Raw genomic sequence first — 23,676 nt, forward strand, 5'->3', positions numbered from 1 at the left:
AGAGAGAGGGACAGCCAGATTGATATTCTCCACGTCTGCACCGGACGCGACTGCGCCATTGACGCAGACAACGTGGAGCCCCGGCGGCGCACGGGTTATTCTCGTCGTTGCGGTGCATTTGCGTCCACCTGCCATCAACACTCGTCCATTCTCAACTGGCGAGCAAAGTAGGCAGGGTGCTCGATAGATCGATGGCCGATGGGCATCTTGTAGAGATATTGGTTGCTTGCTGACATTTGTCAAACCCGCTCAACACCATCACTAGCACCACCTTCCCTGCGCGTCACACTCGCCTTCCCACCTCCATATTCCCTCTCTTCCCACCCAGTCGCGTGACGACCTATAAAGGTTCATATACAATCCATGCATGTGTACAGACCATCTAGCCTATCCCCAGATGTTGGCGAACGGGTCGCGCTCGTCCTTCTTGGGCGCCGGTGCGGCGGCAGGGGCAGACGCAGCGGCCCAAGGGTCGGCAGCCGCCGACGACGCGGCCGCTGGCGCGCCCCAGAGGTTCTGCTGAGCCTGCTGGGGCGGAGCAGCAGCCGCGACAGGCGATCCCCAAGCAGCCTGGTCGTTGAATCCGCCCCAGTTCGAGACGGGAGCCTGGGTCGGCGCCGACTGGGGAGGCGAGCTGGATGTGATGCCGCCGTTCCACGAGCCGTAAGGGTTGGCAGCGACTGGGGCGGCCGAGGCGTTGAAGAAACCGCCCGAGGCGACGGGCTGCTGCTGCTGCTGCTGCGATGATGGCTGGGAGAAGAGGGACATGATGTCCGCCTTGGCGGTCTGCTGCCTTGCGGCAGGGGCGGCGGGGGCTTTGAAGTCGAGGTCAAAGATGTTGGACGGCGGGGCAGCAGATGTGGGGGGAGGGGCGGCTGCCGCGGTGGTAGCTGGGGAGACTGGAGCAGCGGCAGGAGCTGCAGGTGCGGCAGTGGTCACAGGGGCAGCGACAGGCGTGTCGTCGCCGAACAGGTCAATGATAGGGGTCGCGCGAGCAGGAGCAGGTGCGGCCATGCCGGGTTTGGCCTGACGCGAAAGAAGCGGGTGAGCGCCGCGCGAGGCGGGAGTGGGGCCGGCAACTGGGGCAGCAGTAGGCGTCGGACGCGACGTCTGGGCTGCTGGGGGTGGGGGGCTGCTTGCGCTTGGGCTGGCTGCTGCGCCGTCCTCGAGTGTAGCCGGGTCACGAGGAGGAGGGCCATCCATCGCCCAGCGCCTCGACTCATACTTTGACCGGATGAACGACTCGATTTTGCTGTTGGGTTAGAGAATGGTCATAACCGACCCACCCACTGGTCAGGCGGGACGTGGCCCTTCTTGAGGTGTCGCTCCCAGTAGAGGTTTGCGCGGCGGTTACCCCACTTCTGGATCGACTGGAAACACGGTGAGCACAGACCGCCGCACGTTGAGCAATGGTCTGTTCGGCCGGGACGGTGTCTCGACAGGCAGGCCGTCTCGTTAAACGTACCTCCATCTGCTCCGGCGTCCAGATATCAAGGTCGATACTCTTCACTGAATGTTAGCTTGCGTGCCGGTTTCTCCACGAAGCTCACCTTTGCTAATGTGAGTGCCCATGGCACGGTGCATGCCGGAACAGCGGATACAGAGGTAGACACCACTGACGGGTCAGTATATTCAGCCAAGTTGCCAGTGACCCTTACAGGTTCCAGGATGCCCAGCGTGCGTCTGAGTTGTCAGCAGCATTCACACGATGTGTTGAGGGAAGGAAGACGAACCATTCTTGCGGCAGTCGGCGCACGCCTTGTTGTCGGGCTGACGCACAAGGTCGCGGAGGATGCGCGCGTTGCGCTCTGTTGTAGCCTTGTCTGAGCTGTTAGCTGCTGAAGTGTTAACGTTATCTTACCTTGCCTGGACATGGCTTTGTGAAGGGAGGGTCGTTAACAACAAGAAGGGAAAGGTTGAAGGTTGCGTTGATGAGACGCGGGTCGATCTCCCAACCGAGTGTCGAGGCACAGCACTCGTTCACCGTTGCTGTATGCTGCACCCGGTGGCGCACGCGCGCGCAACGGCCGCGCGCCGACGTGGACGCTTAATGCGTGTCATTTAGATCATTTTGACGTGCGCTGAAGGCCGATCGCGTATTTTGATTCCGGACGGTGTCCGGCCCGGCGCTGTGGCGATAAGGGGGCGCGTGAGCGGCGTGGAGCTCCTGCAGAACGGACGAATTTCCACTGCCGCAAAATGGTCCGCGGTTTTTGGCTGCGGCTGTGGGCGCCGTGCGGGCGGCGAGCGGCTTGCGGCAGCAAAACGTGTGTTGCAAAGTCTGGAGAAGCGTGCGGCAATGGCGGTCTGTGGAGTGGGTGGGTGTGGGCGGCCTGGGTGGCCTGGGTGGCCTCTGGGTGCCTACGCGTGTCGACGAGGCGGCGCAACATTTGGGCTGCAGCTGGCCATCTGGCACTGGTTACACCCAATCGTCGCAGGTGCATCTCATCTTTCTTTCCTCATTCTCTCGCCGTCCACATCCCCACTACACCATGGAGTCATATAACAAGAGTCAAGCACCAGAAGATGACACCAGTGCCCGTACGTCGCTTCCACTTGTGCACCATGATCCATGCTCACTGGCAGACGCATTCCTGAGCTCCTTCCTCATGATCGTCGTGTCGGAAATTGGTACGTTGCCGTCGTCCCCTCATCTTTTTGGCCCCAGTCGTGCCTCGCGCAACAACTGCACGGCGTGGCCATGTCAACACAGCATGTACATCGCACGCAGTATACATACACATGCGCGCGCGGGACACACGGCTACAGTATGCTGACCCCACGGCAGGTGACAAGACGTTCCTCATCGCGGCCATCATGGCAACGCGACACGCACGGTCCACCGTGTTCGCCGGCGCGTTCGCAAGCCTGGTCCTCATGTCCATTCTGAGTGCCGCACTGGGACGGATTATCCTTGGTCTTATCCCCAAGGTGAGTGTCTCTGCAATCTCCGTCTTGAGCGTATCAGCTCGCTCCTCGTCCTGTCCATCACGTCTCCTTCGAGGGTCGGCGGACGTGGCCGGTCAGCCACGTTTGAGCTCGGCATGTCGCCCCGAGATGTCATGTCGGCCCCCGGCAGGTTGCCCATGGTGGTGTCCATTGCCCGCTGGATGGTTCAGTGTTGGGACTGGGTGTCATGTTTTGCCCCGCGTGGACCGTACCACGTTCGTCTTTTGAGTGTCGGCTAACGTCGCCCCGCAGGTGTGGACGCTCTGGGCTGCCGCAGGCCTGTTCCTCGTCTTTGGCGTCAAGATGCTGCAGGAAGCCTTCCACATGTCACCATCACACATGGCCGACGAGATGCGCGAGGCCGAGGAGGAGATTGAGGAGGACGAGAGCATGCACGACCCATCCAACCCGCTGGGCACGTCGGTGCCCCTCGAGGCCATTGAGGAAGGTCGCGCTGCCCGTGGTCCCCTCGAGAACTCGCTTGCGTCCCGCAGCCGCGCTGCTTCCCCTGCCCCCGCACACCGTGGCGCGTCCCCGCGTCGCAGCCCCTCCATCTCCCTTCGCGACGGCGTCGGCGCCTTCAAGCACTCGGACATTCTCTCGCGTGCCCGTGAAGGATGCAGGAACGGCGTGCAGCTCATGACCAACCCCGTGTTCGCCCAGGCGTTCATCCTCACCTTCCTGGGCGAGTGGGGCGACCGTTCGCAGATTGCTACCATCGCCATGGCCGGCGCTCACGTGAGTTGGAATTGCGCTTTCTCAATGCTCCCAACTGACACGCCACCACAGTCCATCCCCGTGGTCGCGTTTGGCACCATCCTCGGCCACAGCCTGTGCACACTCATGGCCGTCATGGGCGGCAGGTATCTGTCGACCAAGATTTCCGTCAAGCACATCTCCCTTCTTGGCGCGTGCGCCTTCATCGTCTTTGGCCTCCTGTACGCCATCGAGGCATACCAGACGCCCTACGGCATCGACGTTCCCGAGATCTAAGATATCCCGGTTCTAGATTCTTTTAGACAACCAACAACAACAACGACAACACATCGAAATGTCTAGACCAAAAAATCGACTTGCGGGGGGTTACGACGCGCTTGGCATCGCTGTTTTAGACTGCGCGCTGTCGGGCGCGCGCCCTGGGGCAGAGGGAGGAGGAGGAGGAGGAGGAGGAGGAGGAGGAGGAGGAGGACACACAGCAGATACGAGTGGCCCATCGGTCTGGTGTTTACGAGTCATGGCGCATATAGAGAGTGGGCGCCTTACAGGATACAATGTTTCACGGGCAAGGATCGCTATGCATTCACGGCCCCAGCATACCCCACCAGGCAGGGCACGTCTGGTTTAATAAACAAAAAGAAAAGTAATTCTACAGTCGCAGAGTGTCGTGCGAGCTCGGTGCTTTACCACCAGACGATCACTGTCCACCGTGGACTCACTTGCCACGGCGCTGCTCGACCTTCTCCCACGCAGCCTGCGCGCCCTCCCACGCATGTGCGTCCAGGACGCCGGCCGTCACCTGGTCCGGGAACTGGGCGCCGAGCTTGCGGAGAATGGGCAAGGGGGAGTTGTGCAGCAAGCTGCCAATGAAGGGAATGTAGAGCGGGAGAGTGGGCGGGTGCGTGTAAATCTCCGTAATACGCAGTGCCCATGCGGGGAATCCCCACAGCTCGGGGGCCGGGCGAGGGAGGAGGCCGCGCCAGAAGCCCGGCGGGGACAGGTGGTGGATCATGATCAGCTCGGGGTCGCTTGAGAGGTCGAGCTCGCGCTTGATCGCCTCGTCGAGAGACTTCTCCTTGATGGAGGCCGGGTCGACATTGTCGTGGGCGTACTTGCGCGCGACACGGGCGATGGCGTCCGTGGCGGAAGGCGCCAGGAAGTGGACCTCGACGCGACGAGGTCCCGAGGCTTATCCGGGTTAGCAAATGAACAGAGGACAAATGGTCATGGGGCGTGCGGGGGATGACTCACAGGTGTTGACGTAGACCGACTTGGTGACGGTCTCGTCGCCGAGGGTGGGCACGACCTCGTCGGCGACCGTCTCGGGAGGAGACGACGGTGCCGACGAAGGAGGCGAGGGAGGAAGGTCATGCAGGCTGGCAGTCACGGCACCATGGTACTGGACTCCGAGACCCTCGCCGTCCCACACACTAATGGTAGAGACACCCCACTCGCCGGCCCACTGGATAGCGCGGCGGGTGCTCTCCACATAGCGATCAGCAACGGCCTTGCGCGGGCCCTTGCCAGGAACGAGGATAAGGCCTAGGTGGCTGGGAGCGTCCTTGGTGAGCTCCACGGGAGTTGCGGGCTGAGCCTGGACGACACGAAGGATGATGGACGAGATGGTGAACATGAGGTGCAGGCCCCAGAGAAGCGGAAGAAGGAGGTACTGGAGGAGATGGAGGGGGACGGCAAGAGCCTGCGAGACCACCTGGGACTCGGCAGAGTGGGAAGCACGAACAGATTTCTTCGGGCGGGGAGGCTCGACGTTGATGGTCTCGTACGAAGGCAGGTGGCGGGCATGGACTTGAGGGGACCTGGTTGGGCGAGTCTGGACGATGGGAGGAAGCTGGAACTCGATCTCGTTCTGGGTAGCAAGAGCCGGAACCGAGCCTGAAAGAAGAGCGTCCAGCATGGACGAGTCGTTGTGGTCGGTGCGGTTGCGCCATACAGCCGCATAGCCCAGGATAGCCTGCACAATGTCCTTCCACTCGGTCATCTTGCCAGCACCCACGTCACCGCACGCAAGCATTCCAGCACCCTGGGGTCCAAGGATGTAGTACTTGAGCACCTGGCGGATGAAGCTCAGGTGACGCTCAGTCATGGGGTGCGCATACATGTGGGTGTTCATGGCGGGGCAGAGGATGACGGGGGTCTCGGGCGAGAGAGCACGGAGAAGCGACAGGGCGAGGTTGTCGCACAGTCCACCTGCAATCTTGGCGAGAATGTCGGCCGAGGTGGGGGCAATAACGACCAAGTCGGCCCAGCGACGGAGCTCAATGTGCAGAATGGGGTCACCAATCTTCTTCCAGTCTGACCACTCGTCCACGTCGGTCCACACGTTCACGCCAGGGTGGGCAGCCTCGACCGCGGCCTTGTCGTAAAAGTGAAGCGACGACTTGGTCGCCACGACCTGAACCTCAACGTTGCCGTCGGCACACAACTCGGCGACAATGTTGGGGAGTTTGATGCTGGCAACGGAACCGGTAGTGATGACAACAACACGGAGCTTGCCGTCAGGCTGGTCCGGGCGGTGGTCGGCAGATACGAACGGTGGGCGAGAGGAGGACGAGGGTGTAGAGTCAGCAGGCAGCAATGGCGCAGGTGCGGCCACCTCACGGCTCAGCTGGCTGGGGAGGGAGTATCCTGCGGATCGGGTCGTCTCCGCGTGGGCAGCAGCAACGAGCTTCTCGGCCTCGGCGGCAGCAGCAGCAGCAAAGCTTGCCTCCTTCTCCGCCTGAGCCTCCGCGGCCGCCTGACGCTCAGCCATAACAGAAGCGCCCTGAGCATAGAGCTCACGACGAGCCCTCGACCGCGGGCTCTCTGGGGTCGCCGACTCGGCAACCTGAACAGGCGCGGCCGTCGCCCATGAAGCCGGTGGGGACATGATCGTTGACGTCATGGAGATGGCTGTAGGAGTAACTGAGGCCGACGTTGACGTTGAGGGCTGCGGGACGGGCGCAGGCTCCTGCACGCGCAAGCCCGACTGGGCGAGATCGCGCTCGTCGACCCAACGGTTGCCACAGGACACACACTCGCGAGCAGGATTGCGCGTGCCGTCACGGTTGCGCGGCATGCCAACAAGGGGCACACCGCGACATGATGGTGTGGGGCAGACGGTCTGGAGAAGGGAGTAGCCCTTGAGGAGGAGCTGGGAAATGGCATCCGCCGCGGCGTCGGGATCTCCACGGGCGGACGCGGTGTGGTTTCCTGGGGGTGACAAGGGCGAGGGAGGCGTGGGAGGCATTTCGATGTCGCCGTCTTCAAGACCAATCGCCTGGCGTACGGGAGTGGACGCCAACGACGAGTCTTGCACCACCTCCACCTCCTCGCTCGGGGTCGAGGCGGCAGTGGTGTACGACGACGAAGCTGCGCTGTTCGCCCGGCCTTCGGGTCCACCGTCACAGAGAGCGCAGAACTGGATGGGGGTACGGCCCTCGTTGCGTGCTAGAGCAGCTGGTTCGCGCATGAGAGGAGTCGCCCTGCACTGGTCGCAGTGCAGGTCCGTGAGGGTCCACCCCTTGAGCATATACTCGCCCAACTGCAGAGTCAGTTCAGCTTTGTCATCTCGAAACGTAGAGCTGTGTCTCGAAGCGCGGCTCCTCACACAGCTCTCCGGCAAGCACAAATGTCACGATTCTGCACTCACGATGGCGGACGTGTCTTCCAGTCTTGATGACATGCTTCGAAGCGCAATGGGCATGAGCAAAGTGGCGAGACGAGAAGGACAAGGAAGTGCATGTCGGGAAATCGAAATCCACGTCGCGGTAATGTCCGCCAGCTGTCGTCATTTGCTCCCGCACACGGTGTGGCGCGGGGATGGAACAATGACTGGCCTCTCCGCTTGTGTGCTGCTTGTATTCTCAACTGCTTATCAATATGTATCACAACTATATATTCACACGACGATGGGGAACCTGAGAATCTGTCAATCTACTGTATCATGAGAAATTTGAGAAATCGTCCTCAGTAACTGAAGCCCCCAGTCTTCTTCTTGAATGTCGGGTTTGGAAGCGAGAAGGGAACACCTTCCGTGGCGAACAGGCCTTGAGCGCCTGTGTAGTACGCGAGGAACGCCGTGATACACCCAAGGTATCCGCCGACCTTGATAATCCCAGTGGTCTGGGTGAGGTGGCCGATGCCAAGCACGAGGAAGGTAACAGCGAGGACGGAGACTGGTGGCGTCAGCTGTGATGTGGCGTGATAACAAGCCCTTTCAACTCACTAACGGAGAGCAGCCCGGCCGTATGGCGCGCCGACGGGATAATGAGGATAAAGGTAAAGATGAACCAGACCATCATGTAGAGGCCCAGTGCGGAGTTGAGCGCGTGCGCATCGTCCTCGTAGGCGGCGAGGATGCCGGACGAAGGCCAGAAGATCAGGCCCAGGGAGATCCAGAAACCGCCGTAACTGGATGTCAGCTTTGTACGCCCACGAACTGCGCAGCTAACTCACGAGCAAAACGCGGTGTAGCCAAATGTGTTACCGACCACGAACTCACACATCCCCGCAAGCACTTGCGCCAGACCACCGACAGCAAACGCCATACCGACAACCATGTTTGGGTCGGTCAGTTTCCTGGTCTGGGCATTGATGAAGGAGAGGAGGAGTGTGGTGGAGGCAAAGGAGAAGAGGCCGAGCGGGCTGGGGTTGGCTAGCTTGCGTGGTGGTGGTGGGACATAGGACATTGCTGGAGGGTTGGTTAGCGAGAGCACTGATTTGTTGACGACGAGGAACGCACCTGGGTACAAGTTGTGTCCGATCCGGCCACCCTTTTCGAGGTCGTTGGGTGCAAGGGACATGTTGTGTGTGGTGTGTGGCCTGGCATGTCAGTATACTAAAGATGGCCTTTGACTGGCATAGATGGTACTCACTGATTGAGTGGTCTGCTAGAGATTGTATCCTTTGTTGGAGTGGAATGTGAATGGCAGACGCGCTGTACGGGGTGACTCGTTGATATACTGGGGCATGCCAGTCCCCGGCACACGTCCACCGCTGACCCAACTCCTCCTGTCCCTGGCGCCCCACACCAGTTACTTGTGTTTTGCGGTCAGTGCCGGCGGCCGGGGGTGAGAAAATGTAGCGAGACGCATAGCTGTCCCTATACATCGGCCCAGGACACGAGCTGGGAGCTGGAGAGGAAGAGAACTCGCACAATGGAATTGTCTCAATCCCGCAACGGCGGTTCGACCCGCCCGGCGGCACATGTATCACACCACCGTTGTTTGAGCCATTTTTCAGCGTGCAGGTGCACCATTACAATGTCAGATCTTCTGTCTCGGTCCGAGGAAAATGCGCCGTGCTGTATGACGGTCAGTCGATCCCATTGTCCTGCCCTCCCGCAGAGAACTACCACCGCGGGGCATGCCGGCGGCGAAGCTGCGCCATCGAACGCCACCCAGGCCACCCCCCAGATTTAGAAAGTTCATAGTTCCGTTCCATCCACGAGTTACTCATGCTCGTTAGGTGACGTATGACGTTTGACATGAGGCCGTTGGATGGTTGGCACGTCGTGTAAGGTTGCGGGTGATGTGTCATTTCGTAGGTTATGGGCGATTTTTGGGCACCACCGTTGTGTGCGTCCTCTGAGGCATCGCTTTGTGCTTCTTAATATTTACATTGTCAAGAGGAACCAGGACCAAATCAACTGCCAAATCACGCCAGTGCCGGAACAGTGACACCCTCCTCGCGGCGCATAGTCTCGCCGAGGGTGACATACTGCTCGAGACAATCGGGGTTGCGGAGGGTCGCGGGGTTGATGGCCGACACGGCGGCGCCGTTGATGACCTTGCGGATGGGCACTGGGAGTGTGTGAGCGCTTTCACGGCACTCGTTGAAACAGGTATACACGTACCTTCAATCTTCTTGCCTGTCAGAGTCATGGGGACGTCGGTGACCTGGATGATACGCGAAGGAACGTGGCGTGCCGAACGGGCTGTGCGGATCGAGGTCTTGATGAGCTTGAGGAGCTCGTCGTCGAGCTCTGTGCCCTCACGCATCTTGACGAAGAGAATGACTTTTTCGTCCGAACCGTCCTCGACCAGGAGACCCACGACGAGACACTCCTCAAGACCACGGGCGGCGAACGCAGGGTTCTCCAGGACGCTGTAAATGTCTGTGGGGCCAAAGCGGATACCACCAGGGTTGAGGACGCCGTCCGAGCGACCAAGCATGATGAAGCCACCACCGTTACCGGCGCGCGACTCGGTGATGCGGATAAAGTCGCCGTGGAACCAGTGGCCCTCCTCGCCCTTGAAGTAGCTCTCGAGGAATCGCTGCTGGGCTGCCTCGACGTCGGCCTGCGCAATGTCGGCACCGTCCGGAAGCTCCTCCTTCGGGAGGGGCCAGAAGCCGACAGGCTGGATGGGGAACGCGTGCGAGCACATGAGTTCGCCGGTCTCTCCGGGCTCACGTGCGGTAGATCCGAGGGCACTGGGGTCAGTTGCATTGAACTTGGAAAGACAACTCACAAGCCAAGCATGCGGGCCTGGATCTCGCCACGGTAGACGGGGAGACTGGTGCAGCGGCCAGCAAACACGGAGCAAATGTCGGTACCACCAGAGACAGAACCAAGGAGAAGGTCCTTCTTGACGTTTGTGTAGACAAAGTCGAACAGGCCAGGAGCCAGTGGCGAGCCCGTTGACATGATCTGCCTAAGCGTAGTGAGCTTGTGCTTCTTGCCGACGTCGGGGTAGACTTTCTGCGCGGTTAGCCATTTTTCTGGCGCCCAGTCGACCGTACAGAAATCATTTCAATGTACTTGGCACTGGTGCCAAAGTGGGTGATGCCCAGCTGGTCGACGAGGTTCCACATCGAGGCAGGGTCCTTGAGGGGCGAGCCGTCATACAGCACCAAAGTCGCGCCCGTCGCAAGGCCTGAGATGAGGTACTGGAACATCATCCAGCCCGGGGTGGTGTAGTAGAAGAAGATGTCACCACGCGTAATGTCGCCTTGGAGGTGGTGTTCGCGGAGCGAGTCGATGAGCATACCGCCCTGGCGGTGGACAATGGCCTTGGGCTTGCCCGTGGTACCCGACGAGAAGAGAATCCAGATGGGAGCGTTAAAGTCCATGCGTTCAAAGGTGGGCTCGACATCCTCGGTACCGAGCCAGCTGTCCCACTGGTGCAGCTGGGTCCAACCGTCGTGGTGGCCGTCAAGGAAATCGGCGACATTCGACTTGGGGTCCAGGTCGTCGGGCAGCTGGTTGATGATGACGGTGGTGCGAGGGGGGTGCTGGAGGCTTGAGAACAGCTTTGGCAGGAGGGGAAGGAGAGCGTGTGGCTTTCCGTTGTAGCTAGGGGCATCAGCAGGGTAACAATATTGGTTGTGGCTAAACCTACACAACACCGTTGCCGACGATCAGGAGACGTGGCTTTATCTGGCAGTTGCGATCAGCAGAGGCCTCCGGGCAACTAGTGTCAGACGTACCTGCTGTAGACGCTCAATGACACCGTCAACACCAAAGTCGGCCGCGGCAGACGAAAAGATGGCGCCGATTGAGCTGCCGTCAGTACAATTTCCCACGCGTGTTGTCGAGGCAAGCCACTCACGAAGTGGCAAGAAGGACAACAGCCGATTCCTGACTTGTAAGCTGTGCTCTTTCTGTCCCGAATGTCCACTCACTAGGCGGTTGCCGCCCCAGTAAGCAACACGGTGACCCTTCTCAACGCCGGCCTTCTTCATGGCTGCCTGGCACTTGCCGACGAGCCCGTAAAGCTCACGCTGAGTGACGCGACGGGGCTCTGGGGCGTAGCCCGGGCAAGGCTCAGTCACATCAATGATCGCAATGTCCTCGGGGTGGGTGGCGTGGTTGCGGAGCTGGTTCTCAGCCCAGTTGAGACGGGCATTGGGGAACCACTTGGGGTTGTCGCGTGGGGGCGCCTTTTCGTCGACATACTACGATTGCTGGTCAGTGCCACCTTTCCTTGCTGCCACACATAGGACAACAGCAACATACCGGTCCCTCTCCCTTCTCGCCGACGACACCTTCCCAGTCCCATACCTCGCTCCAGAAGTCGCCGCGGTTGTCAAACGACCAGTTGAGGAGGTCCTCGTACGTGTCGAGCTTGAGGCCATGGACGCCGGCGACGTGCTTGCGGAAGATGGTGCTCTGGGCCCTCTCGGGGTGAGAGGGCTTCCAGAGGAGGTCGTGGTCGGTCGTTGTAGCTGCCATGTCGCTTTCGGCTGGTGTGTAGACGAGTTGGAGGGCAGTGGTGACAACCAGCGCAGTGATCGTTGGGGTACTGGGGCACGCTGGGCGGAACGGATTCCGGACAAGCGAGTTCCGTAGCGGCGCGCGCGTCCCACCTCCACCATCCGCCAACGCCGTATGCCGGTGTGACCGGTGATGCCCACCCACAGTGCATTACATTTGGGGACCTCGGCTAAACGTCGTTGCTAATCAATTTTCTAATAGATCTTAGCGCATATTTCAGTGGAACCAAATACACGTGGAATTACATAAGCTGCGCACGCGTCATGTGGTCCTCAGGTGCGCGGTGGAGGGGATCCTCGATACGCACCTGAGACCCGCATGGGTGTTGATCAAGACCGACGCATATCACCTTGGAGCTTGTGACTTTTCTCTCTTATCCTTGTCTCTCATCCCAACACTCCATCATGTCCTTCTCCCCGCTCTACGCTCAGCCCTCGGCTCCCCAGGACCGTGACCTCGCGACCCTGTCCAACTATCTCGACATTCTCGTCACCCACACGGACCTCGAGTGGACTATCGACTGGGACCAGAAGCTCATTGGCGGCAAGGCCATCCTTACTCTCACGGCTTCCAAGGAGGTCGACACTGCTGTGCTTGACACCAGCTTCCTCGACATCCGTGATGTCTCGGTTGAGGGCCAGAAGGCCGTGCGTGATATGGCCGTAGCGGCTGATACGAAACAAACAACTGACAAGGCCACAGGACTGGAAGCTCGGTGACAGGATCGAGGCCATGGGCCAGGCCCTCACTGTCAAGCTCCCCAAGGCTCTTTCCAAGGGTGACGTAAGGCCATGAATCAGAGTTATGACTGACCTGACAGGTTATTGACATCACCGTGACCTACTCGACCACCAAGGACTGCACCTCGGTCGGCTGGCTCAACCCTGTGTACGTTCTCGCCCCATTGTGAGAGTTGGTACTGACATGTGTAGCCAGACCAAGAGCGGCAAGTACCCGTACCTCTACTCTCAGAGCCAGGCTGTGAGCTGCCCTGATCGACTGCAGCTAACGTCAGATCCACGGTCGTTCGCTTCTCCCTTGCCAGGACACTCCGGCCGTTAAGTCGACCTACTCGTCCAAGGTCACCTCGATCCTCCCCGTGCTCATGTCGGGCCTCCGCCAGTCGCCCCCCAGTGACCAGGTTCTTGAGCTCGGCAAGAAGGTCGAATACGTTTACAACCAGGTGGGTGCCGCGTGCTTTGTGACCACCTGCTGACTGCAGCCTGTCCGCATTCCCTCGTACCTCATCGCCATTGCCTCGGGTGAGGTTATTTACAAGTCGTTCCCCGACATGGAGGGCCGTAACTGGCGCACTGGGTATGTGAAACGGTTACCATGGGTCCACAGGAGGAGACACTGCTGTGGGCCCGCCCTTATCCACCCCCCCACGCGCTAACGACCCAGTGTCTGGACCGAGCCCAAGACCATGAAGGCTGCCTACTGGGAGTTTGAGGAGGACACTGCCAAGTGAGTGTGTGCTTGGTTTTTACGCTGACGTTCCAAAGGCAGGTCGCCACTGCTGAGGACCTCACCTCGGCCTACCGCTTTGGTGTCTACGAGTAAGTGTGCTTTGCGTGGCATTGCTAATGGCAGCTTCCTTATCCTTCCCGAGTCGTTCCCTTACGGCGGTGAGTTGTCAGTCCTTCGATCATCAACTAACTCTCAGGCATGGAGAACTGCTGCCTCACCTTTGCTACTCCCACCCTCCTCGCCGGTGACCGCTCGCTTGTCGACGTTATTGCCCACGAGATCAGCCACTCATGGTTTGGAAACAGCATTGGCTGTGCCTCGTGGTCGCACTTTTGGCTCAACGAGGGCTGGACCACCTACCTTGAGCGTCTCATCATTGGCAGGCTCCACGGTGCCCCGGCTCGCGACCTGTGAGCACAAGGGCCAAACGTTCAGAATACTCACTCTCAGTTCGTACATTATCGGTCGCGTTGGGCTCAAGGAGTCGCTCGCGGGCTACAAGGACGTGCCCCGTTTCCAGCGCCTCATCCCCGACTACAAGGAGCACGAGGACCGTTCGTAATGGTTACCCCCTGTTAGCACGCTGACGAAATAGCCGACGAGGCGTACAGCCAGGTTCCATACGAGAAGGTGAGTGAGGCGTAGCCTGCTTGTGGCTCTCACGTTTTCCACGAGCATTACGCCATGCGTGCCCACCGTTCGCGTGCCATGTGCTGACAACCACCCCAGGGCGCCAACTTTTTGCTCTACCTTGAGCGCACCGTGGGCGGTCTCGAGGTCTTCCTGCCGTACATGAAGAGCTACGTCGAGACGTTTACCGACTCGAGCATCACCACCGCTCAGTGGCGTGCGCACCTGTTCGACTACTTTGGCAAGCAGCCCAACAGCGAGGAGTACCTGCGCAAGCTTGGCCAGGTTGACTGGGACGAGGTGGGGCCAGATCTGAGCAAAGTGCGGGGCCGGCGGTAAACTAACGCGCTCCACAGTGGCTCCACGGCGACGGCCTCGACCTGTGCGTTGACCTCGAGTACGATGACTCGCTGTCCAAGCCTGTACGTGTTTTTAGCAGTTTAGCCCACATGTTGCACGTGTGGCTGGTCTTGGCAGGCTGGTCTTGCCTCAATCTAGGCTGGGGGAGTGGTTCATGTGGCTGACGCCTTACACAGTGCCTCGAACTGGCTGCTCGTTGGAACAACGCTCGTGGCGATGATGACCTCACTCAGTTCTCGCCCCGCGACATTGCCGACTTTTCCTCCACCCAGCTCTGCGTGTTCCTCGACGACCTCGGCGCGCGTGCTGCGTTCCGCCCGGCGACTGTCCGCGCGCTGGACGAGCTGTACTCGCTCAACAAGTCGGAGAGCGCTGAGATTAAGCTCCGCTTCTACAAGATTGCCCTTTCGAGTGGTCCCGAGTATGCCGACAGCGCCGCCAGTGAGTTTGTCTTAACTAAAACGACGACAATATGATTGTCGGTGGCGTCCACTCTGTTCCTGACGTTCACAGCCTGGGTCGTGAGCAAGGGCCGTATGAAGTTCTGTCGTGTAAGTACAGCAACGCCAGACCCATCGCAATGGCAATGGCAATCAAAGACAGAGGCCCCGCCGCATGCATGCCGATCTCAAACATCCGCTGATCCGGCACAGCCCGTATTCCGCCTTCTCAACGAGCAGCGCCCCGAGCTGGCCCGCGAGACGTTCATCTCCCATGCCGAGTTCTATGTGAGTGTGACAGTGGACCCGAGTCAAACTGCCGTTGCTGTCTGTCTTTGTGGCGGACGTTGCTGTCCAACATACCACCTACCTTCATACCTTTCCGGGCGGCGTTTGCCCACAATGGCTGCTGTGCAGTCGAGAGCAGCGCCATCCTTGGCAGCGGCGGGACGGCGCCGACATGAGGCATGGCACCGAGATCCCGGGGTCCGGATTTCCGCCACAGTTGCCGGGGCCCATGCCGTGCCGGTCACGCGCCACTGCGATCGCCTGTGTTGGCAGCGTTATCCGGGCCAGCGGGGGTGGCAGGCGTGTGGCAGGCGCAGCAGACCGCGGCGGCGACCGGCGGAGCCTGTGTGAGCGCGCTGAGACACCGCGAGCACATGACCCCGGCGCGTTCTCTACGCATGCACCCCAGCAAAGCCCCATGCGAGCGAGAGCCACATTGCCAAGTACCACCCAGAGCCCACCGCTGACGGTGCCGCGCTACGCGGCTTTCTTTAGCACCCTATTGCACGCAAGATGATCGCAAAGGATCTCGGCGTCGAGCTGTAAATAAACCCACAGAACACCAGGAACGTTTACGTTTACATATACGTATATGTGTTTCTTCTTGTAGCAGACAGGGGATCGAGAACAAGCATTCTATCCTGTGTCCAACACACCCATCATGTCGCATTCCATGTCTCGTCCTTGTCCTGTCCCATTCCGTTATTGTGCGAGCCAGAACAAACGTCCCGCCCACGACGCTCGGCATTCTAGTCAGGGAATGCAGACGATGCGCGGGTGTGTCTGTCCACAGGCCACAGGGAGGGAACCTTTTTACCAAAATGTGCAGAATACCTCGGAACCAAGAGGATAAAGGGGCAAAGGGCAACGGCAACGGCAACGGCAAGGGCGACAGGCAAGAGCAGCCAAGAGACCAGGAGGCCGTGGCGCAGTAGGTGGGCAATGGAAGAGAAGAAGGGAAAGCGCCATCTTCTGCCCCCGAGCGAGTGGATGAGGATTGGAACAGCAACAGCAACAGCCACCGCCACAGCAACAGCAACGGCAACGGCAACGGCAACGAGCGTCTAAACCCCGACAACGCCAGCCCCAGCGGCCAGCGGCCAGCCCCCTGCCCCCCAGCTCCGACCCCGACCCCGAGACCCCGACGAACGGCAACTTGCGTCAAAAACAGGGTTTCGCAAGATGTGTTGTAAGCAGGGAGGCTTGTCAGCGGGCGTTTTTTTTTTTTTCATGCGCTCATCAGAGTCATCAAGCCTCCGATGGCGACGGCGATGGCGCAGGCAGGTGCGCCTAGGGTCGCGCGCGGGGTGCGGGGTATGAACGCCGCCCCCCTCTTCGGCACGCTCACGGCACCGCCCAGGTGGCCGCCCAGGTGCAGAGATGGCAGGTGCAGGAGAGCGAGGTAGGGGGTCGGGGGGGTCGGGGCGTCGTTGCTCGTCATTGCTGCGCGTAAGAGTTGCGCTAAACCATACTGTGCAAACCTTGAAAAATGTGGCTCGTAGGCAGAGGGAGGGAGGGGGAGGGATGAGGGTGGTGGGTGACGCTGCTGCTGACGGCCGAGGGCTGACCGTCGACTGAGAGTGCCCGTCGACGGATCGACCCTCCCTCCCACTCGCCCTCCCCCGCTGCAAGAAGTCCCTTGTCCGTGACATCCTAAGAGTTATGAGTTATGCTTTCTGAGCGCGCAGCACCTGTCCCCGTCCCGTCCCGTCCAATGTGCATTGTGCGCATCCTCGGTGTCCTAGCCACTGGAATGTCACTTGTTCGTCGCCCTTCTTTTCCACCTGAGAGGTGAGCCACAAACGCCCGTACGTGGGGGGGCGTCCGTGTTGGCGAGAACCGATGCGCGATGTGACCGGTCGGCGTCGGCGTCATAGGACAGTCCCGTGCCGCACAGTCGTCGGTCGGTGCGCTCGGTGTTCGCGTTGCGCAGCAGTGCCAGTTCAGCATCGGCTCGGCGTCTGCCCTCGTGCGCTGCGGCGTGTCTCTGATCTCTGCACAGGCGCACAGGCCTCTGGCCTCTTTGTCTCTTTGCCTCTGGGGCATGTCCGTTTTCGCTCCGTGGTCGCCCCTTGTTTGCCATTGTGGCCTTTTGTGGCTTTGCTTTGTGGCCTCTTTGTGGGATTTTCGCCATGTTGATTTTGCTTTTCCAATCGCGAATTCGCTATCGCTCCGGTATCCCGGAACGATGCTCTGATCGCTCTGATGCCTTTGATATGCCTTTAGCCTTGAGCCTTGGTACCGATTACCTCGGCCCCCGGCCCTCCCTGATCAGCCAGAGGACGGAGGGACGGAGGACCAGTGGCCAGTGGCCGAGCGCCAGTAGTACACCACACAGAGGCCCAGAGGTCCGAGCCGACCGTCACATCGGAGCACGGAGCATACAGCCAACCACGACAGAGGGCCCCAAGTAGCCAAGTAGCCGCCGGCACGCCGTCGATCCCCAGAGGTTCCAGAGGGGATCCAGGGGGTGTCCAGAGGCCAGAGGCCAGAGGGTGTGGATGCAGATTACGATGACCCATGACCTCGGCTGTGCGCGTGTGGGTGTCTTGGGCGCTTGGGCTCTTGGGCTCTTGGCGCGCTCGCGTGTACGAAAAGCGAAAGCGAAAGCAAACGTGTTCAACGTGAAAGCAGCTGCAGCTTGCTAGCCCGTCCAGGGCGTACACGACGTGCCGACGGCTCTGACGGCTCGGACGGCTAGACGGCTGCACGGCTGGCTGGACGAGACGGCGGGCAAGTGTCAGTAGAGTGGGGTGGTGATGTGGGGTAGCGCGGCAATGGCAGGCTGTAGCCGCAGCGAGGTGTCGGGAGGCAGACCGGGAGACCGGCCGGGCGTGGCACAAGTCTAACTCAAGACGTGGGGAGGGTGGTGCTAGAGGGGGCGGAGGGTCAAGGACGATAGCATGACAGGAGGACGCGAACGAGGAACGAGGAACCGATGTTGGGGATGCAGACGAGAAGGAAAAAAAACCAAGAAGAAAAAAAAACCTGCGTAATGGGATGCGGATGGACACGGCTGGAGCAAGAATGAAGAGACGCTGAGCAGAGCAGAGTACACCCGCGAGAAGCAACGCAACGCAATGCAGCCGACACTGTTCTTTGAAAACCTGTTCATCTGTATCTATGGCATGACAATGGAGTACAATGAGAGCATGACTATTACCACTATAGGCTTTGCCAATAATCTTGTCACTTTGGTTGGACAACGCGCGCTTGGGTATCGTCTGACGGGGTCTAGTATACAGTAGCGTGGTAATGGTGTTGTGGCCCGTTGAGGGCGCGGGGTGTGGCTCGGTGAGAACGAAGTAGGTGGAATGATGTCTCGGCCGGAAGGGAGCGGCAAGTAAGATTCAATCTTATTGTCCTCTCTGGTGGTGGAGGTAGCGGAGAGAAGTGGTGGGGTGTTTTCTTGATGCAGGAAAACAATTGTCCAAAGGCCAAAGGGTGTCCGGGAAGAAAGAGGACGTGTAGAAAACGAAGGAGGAAGAACAGAGAATGGGCAAGACTAGCAAGAATGTGGCCTACTGCACCATGTACTCGTCCCAAGGCGAAGGAGCCTCGGTTGGGGGAGTGTACATGGGTGGTGCGGCGTAGTACTGGCCCATCTGCTCACCGGGCTGCTGAGAAGGGTAGGCAGCAGGGAAGGGGTAGGCGGCCATCTGCGGTTGCTCCATGGGCGTTGCGTAGGGGTGGTGAGGGACCTCCATGGCGTGGGTAGGCCATCCCGAGCCCGGGTACACTGGTGACGACAGAGGAGCACCGATGGGGGTGCTCATGGGGCTGGGCATGGGGTGCGCATACATGTTGGGGGGAGCCGTCTGGGGGGTCGGCTGGTAGTGGCCATAGTCCTTGTAGATGTAGGCGTTCTGGGAAGGGTCCCAGACGGGCGAATGGGGATCGGTCACCATGCGCACATGGTACGGCTGGGACGCGCGACGGGCACCGAGCATGGTGTTGGGAGGAGGAGCAAGCACGAGGCTGCGAGGACGCTTCTTGAGCTGCTTCTTGCCGCCGCCACGCTCGTACTGGTAGTCGGGGAACTTCTTCTTGAACGCGCGCATGAGGCGCTCGGCGAGCTCGTTCCAGGGAGCCTTTTGGTCCGGGGTCATGCTGTTCCACTCCTTGCCGAGGAGCTTGGAGAGGTCACCGGTGGACAGGTTGGGGTTGTGAAGGGCGAGCTCGGGGCGACGGACGCGCATGTAAATGAAGTAGACTGAAGGTGAGGTGTCAGTAAGGGGGAAGAAGACGGCCGGTGGTGGGGAGACAAGATCGACGTACTGTTCATGGGGCGGCGCGGGGTGTAGTCTGCCTTGCGGTCCTGACGAAGGAGGTCCGGGAGGGCATCCCAGTCGTCAAAGTCGTTGTCGGGCCACTGGACAGAGGGGGGAAGGAGGGGAGGGATGACGACCGACTCGGACTCGGGAAGACCGTTGAGGGGGCTATACAAGTCGTACTCGGTGGCAGCGGCGTTGCGGTCGGTGGACGTGCGACGGACGACGGCCGGGGCAGCAGAGTTGAGGGTCGCGTTGGAAGTGGAAGGCGAGTGGTCGCTGTAGCCTGGGGGCGAGGTGTACGAGGACGATGCCGACGAGTCGGAAGCGTAAGGAAGGGACTTGCGACGGACCTGGTCAAAGTATTCTCCGCTGCCGTTGATGGGCAGTTCGGGATGTGAGGACAGCGGCGTGAGGGGCGGGATCGAGACTGGAGGCACGGCGGCGGCGGCGGTCGTCGACATTGTGTAGTTTGTAAAGGCGGGAACAGACCCGTTGTATTCTGATGGGCTGCTGTACTGGACGGTCTTGTCCATGGTGGGAACGGTGTTGGGTGGTGGTGGGTGGTGGGTGGGGGTGGTTGTTTTGAGCTGGGCCGGCCCCGTGTGGTGGGGTGGGTGGGTACTGAAGAAAGGTGCACCTTTGAGTGGGTGGAAGTGAAGTAGTAGCGTGTTTGTGTGTGCGTGTGTAGGCGTAGGTGGGTGGGGGGTAGGGAGAGTGGGTGGGAAAGGAAGTGTTCGTTGTTGATGAAAGGTGATAGCTTGCGGCGAGGGTGGTGGGAGATGCGACGGGGAGCTGGGGGGGTGTCGAGTCTTTATCTGGAGTTGCAGTCGAGAGACTGGTAGGATGGGTTTGTATGGGTGGGAGAGGGAGGAGGAGGGAGGAGAGAAGGTGCTGCTGCTGCTGCTGCTGGCTGCTGGCTGCTGGCTGCCACTGGCCTGGAGCCTGGAGAGCTTGAGAGAGCCTGGAGCCTGCCTGCCTGCCTGCCTGCCTGCCTTGCTAGAGAAGAGGACGAGAGGACTGGCCGGACGGGTGGTTGAATCTAGGAGCGATCGAGCCGTGCACGCGCGCGCAGTGCCACAGCCAGAGCAAGAGAGACCACAGCGCGCGTGCGGTCTGTCACCCTGCCCTCTTCTCTCTTCTGCCCCCCTCCCTCTCCCCCGTGCGCCCCCGGGGGCACGTCCATCCCAATCCCACCCACCGGCCACCGGCCCACACCGACACCGGATCCACTGGTTTGGCTCCGTTTTTATGTCGTGCGCCTCCAGGCACGGCAGTGGAGCGCACTCTCGGGCACTTGTGGGCGCCTCGAGGACACACACTGTCTTCCCTTTTTCTGCTCGGTGGCGTCGGGCGCTCCAGAGGCGTCGTCCGGGGCGGCGGCGGCGGTGGTGGGGTGGAGGTCGGTGGGTGAGCAGCAGCAGCATTCCTCCCCTGGGCGGTCTGGTGCATGCACGCACGGGCGTGACACAAGGCAGCACACACACACACCACACACACAAACCCTCTCTACCCTGCACGACGCCGTGTGGCGTTTTCCGGGTCAGGCGCTCATGGGCGGGCGGGGCGGTCTGCCTGGTGCAGCCGGCGCCGCGTCTCTCTCTGTCAGCCCACATAGTGTGTTTCTCATGGCCTCGGAAAACACACCATGGGGGGTTGGGGGGAACGCACGCACGCACGCCTGCTTGTTGGCTTGAACCTTGTGCAACACACGACGGCCCCTTGCCACAACGGGGGGGAGGGGGGGATGTAGCTGCTGTGGCCTATGCTGGCAACCAGCTGACGCTGCCATGCGCCTCTTCCGGCGCCATACCCGGGTCGGCCAGCAGACACAGTGTTCCCAGCCGGTTCCCATCCGTGACCCACAGTCTTGGGCCCACCCGGGCCCCCCGTCTGCTGGCGGCGGCGGCGGCAGCGGCGGCGGCGAATACTCTGAATTGCTTGCCCATCAGCCATGCCCAGCCAGATCGCCAAGCAAGGACACGAACAAATGGATCAGCCCAAGCCTCACCCTTTCACTGCCTGCAGCTGTCACCACCACACGCTCCGCGCGCCATTGCACGCACAATGCATTACGCCTCGCCTTGGACGTGCATACAGGACGCCTGGACCTGGGCGTGCATGCAACAAGGCAACAAGGGCGTCAGCTGGCGGGCACTGGACGTGAAGACGCGTACAGAAGCCTAAAAAGCCTCTTTCCCCAGCCTCTTCTTTCGAACGCGCGCACACGCACATAAGATACGCAGGCGCGCGCGTCTTACGTGTCTGCCGGTGGCCGGTGTTCAGAGTTTGGAGGCTCGATGCTTATTCCTTGACAAACACACCCCGGTATCAGGCCCCCCCGGTCCTTGTTCCTGCACCTAGACGGACAAGACAGACACCGCAAAAAGAGTTTTGGGACCTGCACCACACAATGATCAAATCAAAATGGCCATCGTGCGACAGGAGGGGAACAGGAGAGATCCAGAGAGAAACAACATGCGGCCGTAGCGCGGCCCCTCCGATGACTGATCGCAGAGGGACAAGGACCTGGGGGGTGGGGGGAAACTATGGCAATCTATGGATCAGGTCTCGCTGTCTTGGCCAAGGCGCGGCGGCGGATTGCGAGGCCATAAACGCTGTGCTGCAAGAAGTAAGCCCGGGGAGAGTTGTGGCAATTTGGTGGCATCGAGGCAGCAAGTGTGTGCGCGTGTGCGCGATTATTGACCCATGGCGCCAAGCGTTGCGGTGGAGCGTGGAGCAACTCTACCGCGCCCACGACCGATAAACGGACTGTTCTTGCTGCAGCTGCTGCTGCCATTTTGGGCACCCCTTGTCCCCCTGCGCTAATGATATCCCCCTAGGTTGAAACGTCATCGGTCGAGGTGTAGCTGATCATGCGATCATGCGATTGCCCAACCTGTGCGCCTGTGCGTCGTCGCCGTCGCCTGTGCGTCATGGTCGTCGTCGTCGTCGGCCTCTGTGCTCTCCCTAGGTTCATCGTTGACGCCACACGGCCACTGACCACTGACCAGTGGCCACGTACGGCACCACCTAGTGAACAGCAGCACAAAGACGAGTGTCGGAACTGGCGCGGTGCAGTGCATACGTGCATACACAAACGTGGGGCAGCGGCGTACGGGGCCGAGGCCGGACGCGATGGCCCGCCACACGCACGCACGCAACCTTGACCCCAGACCCAGACCCAGACCCAGACCCAGACCTAGACCTAGACCCAGATCCCAGACCTAGACCCAACAGCCACAGACGCGGACAGAGACACCTCACACCGACACAGGCGATGCAAGCGAAGTACCTCTGCACTGTACCTCTCCTCTCTCCTGTACCTCGCAGCCCACAGCCCACAGCCCACAGGCGAGAAATAGCACTGCCCGCGGGCCAATTCCGGCCACGGTGTTGGCTGCGCGGAGGGACGGTGGAGAGAGGGTTTTGAGGATGGGAGGGGGGGAGGGTTTGTGGAGGGTCGACGATGGCTGTCGAGGAAGGTACGAGACGCATGGTGGCGCATCGTAGACGCCACATCGATCACTCTCGGCCACTTTCAGCCAGGACCCAGGCCAGGAAGGCCAGGAAGGCCAGGAAGGCCCAGGAAGGCCCAGGATCTCCTCCCCCGCACAGGGAGAGAGAGATTGGGTGGGGTATAGTAGGGGGGGCACAGGCATGCAGAGTCCGAGTCAAGTCGCTGCTGCTGCTGCTTGCTGCGGTCAGTCACGTGCACGAACGGAACGAGAGCAGAGCGTACGAGCGGGTTCAGGAGTGTCTGTCACATGCACAGTCTAAACAAGCAGCTAGTATGTAGCTAGCAGCATTGTAGTGGGTCGAATATGGCGTTTTGGGCAGGTTATGACGCACGCACGTACTGTAACTGTACGAGACAAACCACCACCACCCCGTTCCTCTCGATCTGATCCATCGATGAGCCATGATTGAGATATAGGACGAGGCACGCCACACTCATCAACGATCAGAACCGCCACCACCCCCAGACATGGAGCTTGGAGCGCGCACAAAGCCAACAGCAACAGTAGTGTGGACTGACTGACATGCGTCAGGACGATGAACGCCGGCCGGCGTATGCTTCTCCTGTGAGACAGCGCCAACGTGTTCTGCGGAGCCGATAAACCAAACGAGAGACCGGGGTGGGCTGAGTTATCCCGCGTGAGAGTGGACGCTGCTGGAGAAAAAAGTGGCACACACAACACGAGACAGAGGCACACGGGACGGCGGCACGGCTGGCTGCACGGCCGCAACGGCCGGCCTGAGTAAGATGATGCCATGCTATCGGCGGGGCTCAGCTGACTTGACACCCGCCTCTCGAGATCAAGATCCGGGTACA

At 60.4% G+C, this 23,676-nt stretch overlaps 7 protein-coding genes across 7 annotated transcripts; 2 read left to right on the forward strand and 5 right to left on the reverse strand.

Moving 5' to 3' along the window:
- Positions 1 to 387: 387 nt before the first annotated feature.
- EHS24_007481 (uncharacterized protein) lies at positions 388 to 1,874 on the reverse strand (the record flags this gene model as incomplete). Its single annotated transcript, XM_028622840.1, has 7 exons — positions 388 to 1,252; positions 1,291 to 1,370; positions 1,466 to 1,509; positions 1,551 to 1,615; positions 1,659 to 1,683; positions 1,734 to 1,823; positions 1,862 to 1,874. 7 exons carry the CDS (start codon positions 1,872 to 1,874, stop codon positions 388 to 390), a joined length of 1,182 nt encoding a protein of 393 aa, XP_028476733.1.
- A 618-nt stretch (positions 1,875 to 2,492) lies between these two features.
- EHS24_007482 (uncharacterized protein) lies at positions 2,493 to 3,942 on the forward strand (the record flags this gene model as incomplete). Its single annotated transcript, XM_028622841.1, has 5 exons — positions 2,493 to 2,541; positions 2,587 to 2,631; positions 2,789 to 2,931; positions 3,202 to 3,687; positions 3,739 to 3,942. The coding sequence occupies 5 exons, from the start codon at positions 2,493 to 2,495 to the stop codon at positions 3,940 to 3,942; spliced, it is 927 nt and encodes a 308-aa protein (XP_028476734.1).
- A 439-nt stretch (positions 3,943 to 4,381) lies between these two features.
- On the reverse strand, positions 4,382 to 7,369 carry EHS24_007483 (uncharacterized protein; the record flags this gene model as incomplete). The annotated part of the gene is made up of 3 exons (XM_028622842.1): positions 4,382 to 4,854; positions 4,918 to 7,207; positions 7,316 to 7,369. The coding sequence occupies 3 exons, from the start codon at positions 7,367 to 7,369 to the stop codon at positions 4,382 to 4,384; spliced, it is 2,817 nt and encodes a 938-aa protein (XP_028476735.1).
- A 263-nt stretch (positions 7,370 to 7,632) lies between these two features.
- Positions 7,633 to 8,468, reverse strand: EHS24_007484 (uncharacterized protein; the record flags this gene model as incomplete). Its single annotated transcript, XM_028622843.1, has 4 exons — positions 7,633 to 7,841; positions 7,892 to 8,076; positions 8,122 to 8,356; positions 8,408 to 8,468. 4 exons carry the CDS (start codon positions 8,466 to 8,468, stop codon positions 7,633 to 7,635), a joined length of 690 nt encoding a protein of 229 aa, XP_028476736.1.
- Positions 8,469 to 9,321: 853 nt separating this feature from the next.
- Positions 9,322 to 11,839, reverse strand: EHS24_007485 (uncharacterized protein; the record flags this gene model as incomplete). Its single annotated transcript, XM_028622844.1, has 9 exons — positions 9,322 to 9,467; positions 9,521 to 10,098; positions 10,137 to 10,366; positions 10,408 to 10,960; positions 11,007 to 11,044; positions 11,095 to 11,167; positions 11,217 to 11,245; positions 11,290 to 11,562; positions 11,624 to 11,839. The coding sequence occupies 9 exons, from the start codon at positions 11,837 to 11,839 to the stop codon at positions 9,322 to 9,324; spliced, it is 2,136 nt and encodes a 711-aa protein (XP_028476737.1).
- Positions 11,840 to 12,285: 446 nt separating this feature from the next.
- On the forward strand, positions 12,286 to 15,615 carry EHS24_007486 (uncharacterized protein; the record flags this gene model as incomplete). The annotated part of the gene is made up of 18 exons (XM_028622845.1): positions 12,286 to 12,528; positions 12,584 to 12,664; positions 12,702 to 12,769; positions 12,814 to 12,862; positions 12,927 to 13,064; positions 13,104 to 13,198; positions 13,286 to 13,348; positions 13,387 to 13,440; positions 13,475 to 13,509; positions 13,548 to 13,761; positions 13,802 to 13,905; positions 13,947 to 13,981; positions 14,081 to 14,281; positions 14,338 to 14,403; positions 14,518 to 14,782; positions 14,855 to 14,892; positions 14,995 to 15,069; positions 15,565 to 15,615. 18 exons carry the CDS (start codon positions 12,286 to 12,288, stop codon positions 15,613 to 15,615), a joined length of 1,875 nt encoding a protein of 624 aa, XP_028476738.1.
- A 2,975-nt stretch (positions 15,616 to 18,590) lies between these two features.
- Positions 18,591 to 19,876, reverse strand: EHS24_007487 (uncharacterized protein; the record flags this gene model as incomplete). Its single annotated transcript, XM_028622846.1, has 2 exons — positions 18,591 to 19,282; positions 19,348 to 19,876. The coding sequence occupies 2 exons, from the start codon at positions 19,874 to 19,876 to the stop codon at positions 18,591 to 18,593; spliced, it is 1,221 nt and encodes a 406-aa protein (XP_028476739.1).
- Between the last annotated feature and the right edge of the window lie 3,800 nt (positions 19,877 to 23,676).

This window comes from Apiotrichum porosum (assembly GCF_003942205.1).
Source record: "Apiotrichum porosum strain DSM 27194 chromosome Unknown scaffold_5, whole genome shotgun sequence".
In the NCBI taxonomy this organism is placed as follows: Eukaryota; Fungi; Basidiomycota; class Tremellomycetes; order Trichosporonales; family Trichosporonaceae; genus Apiotrichum; species Apiotrichum porosum.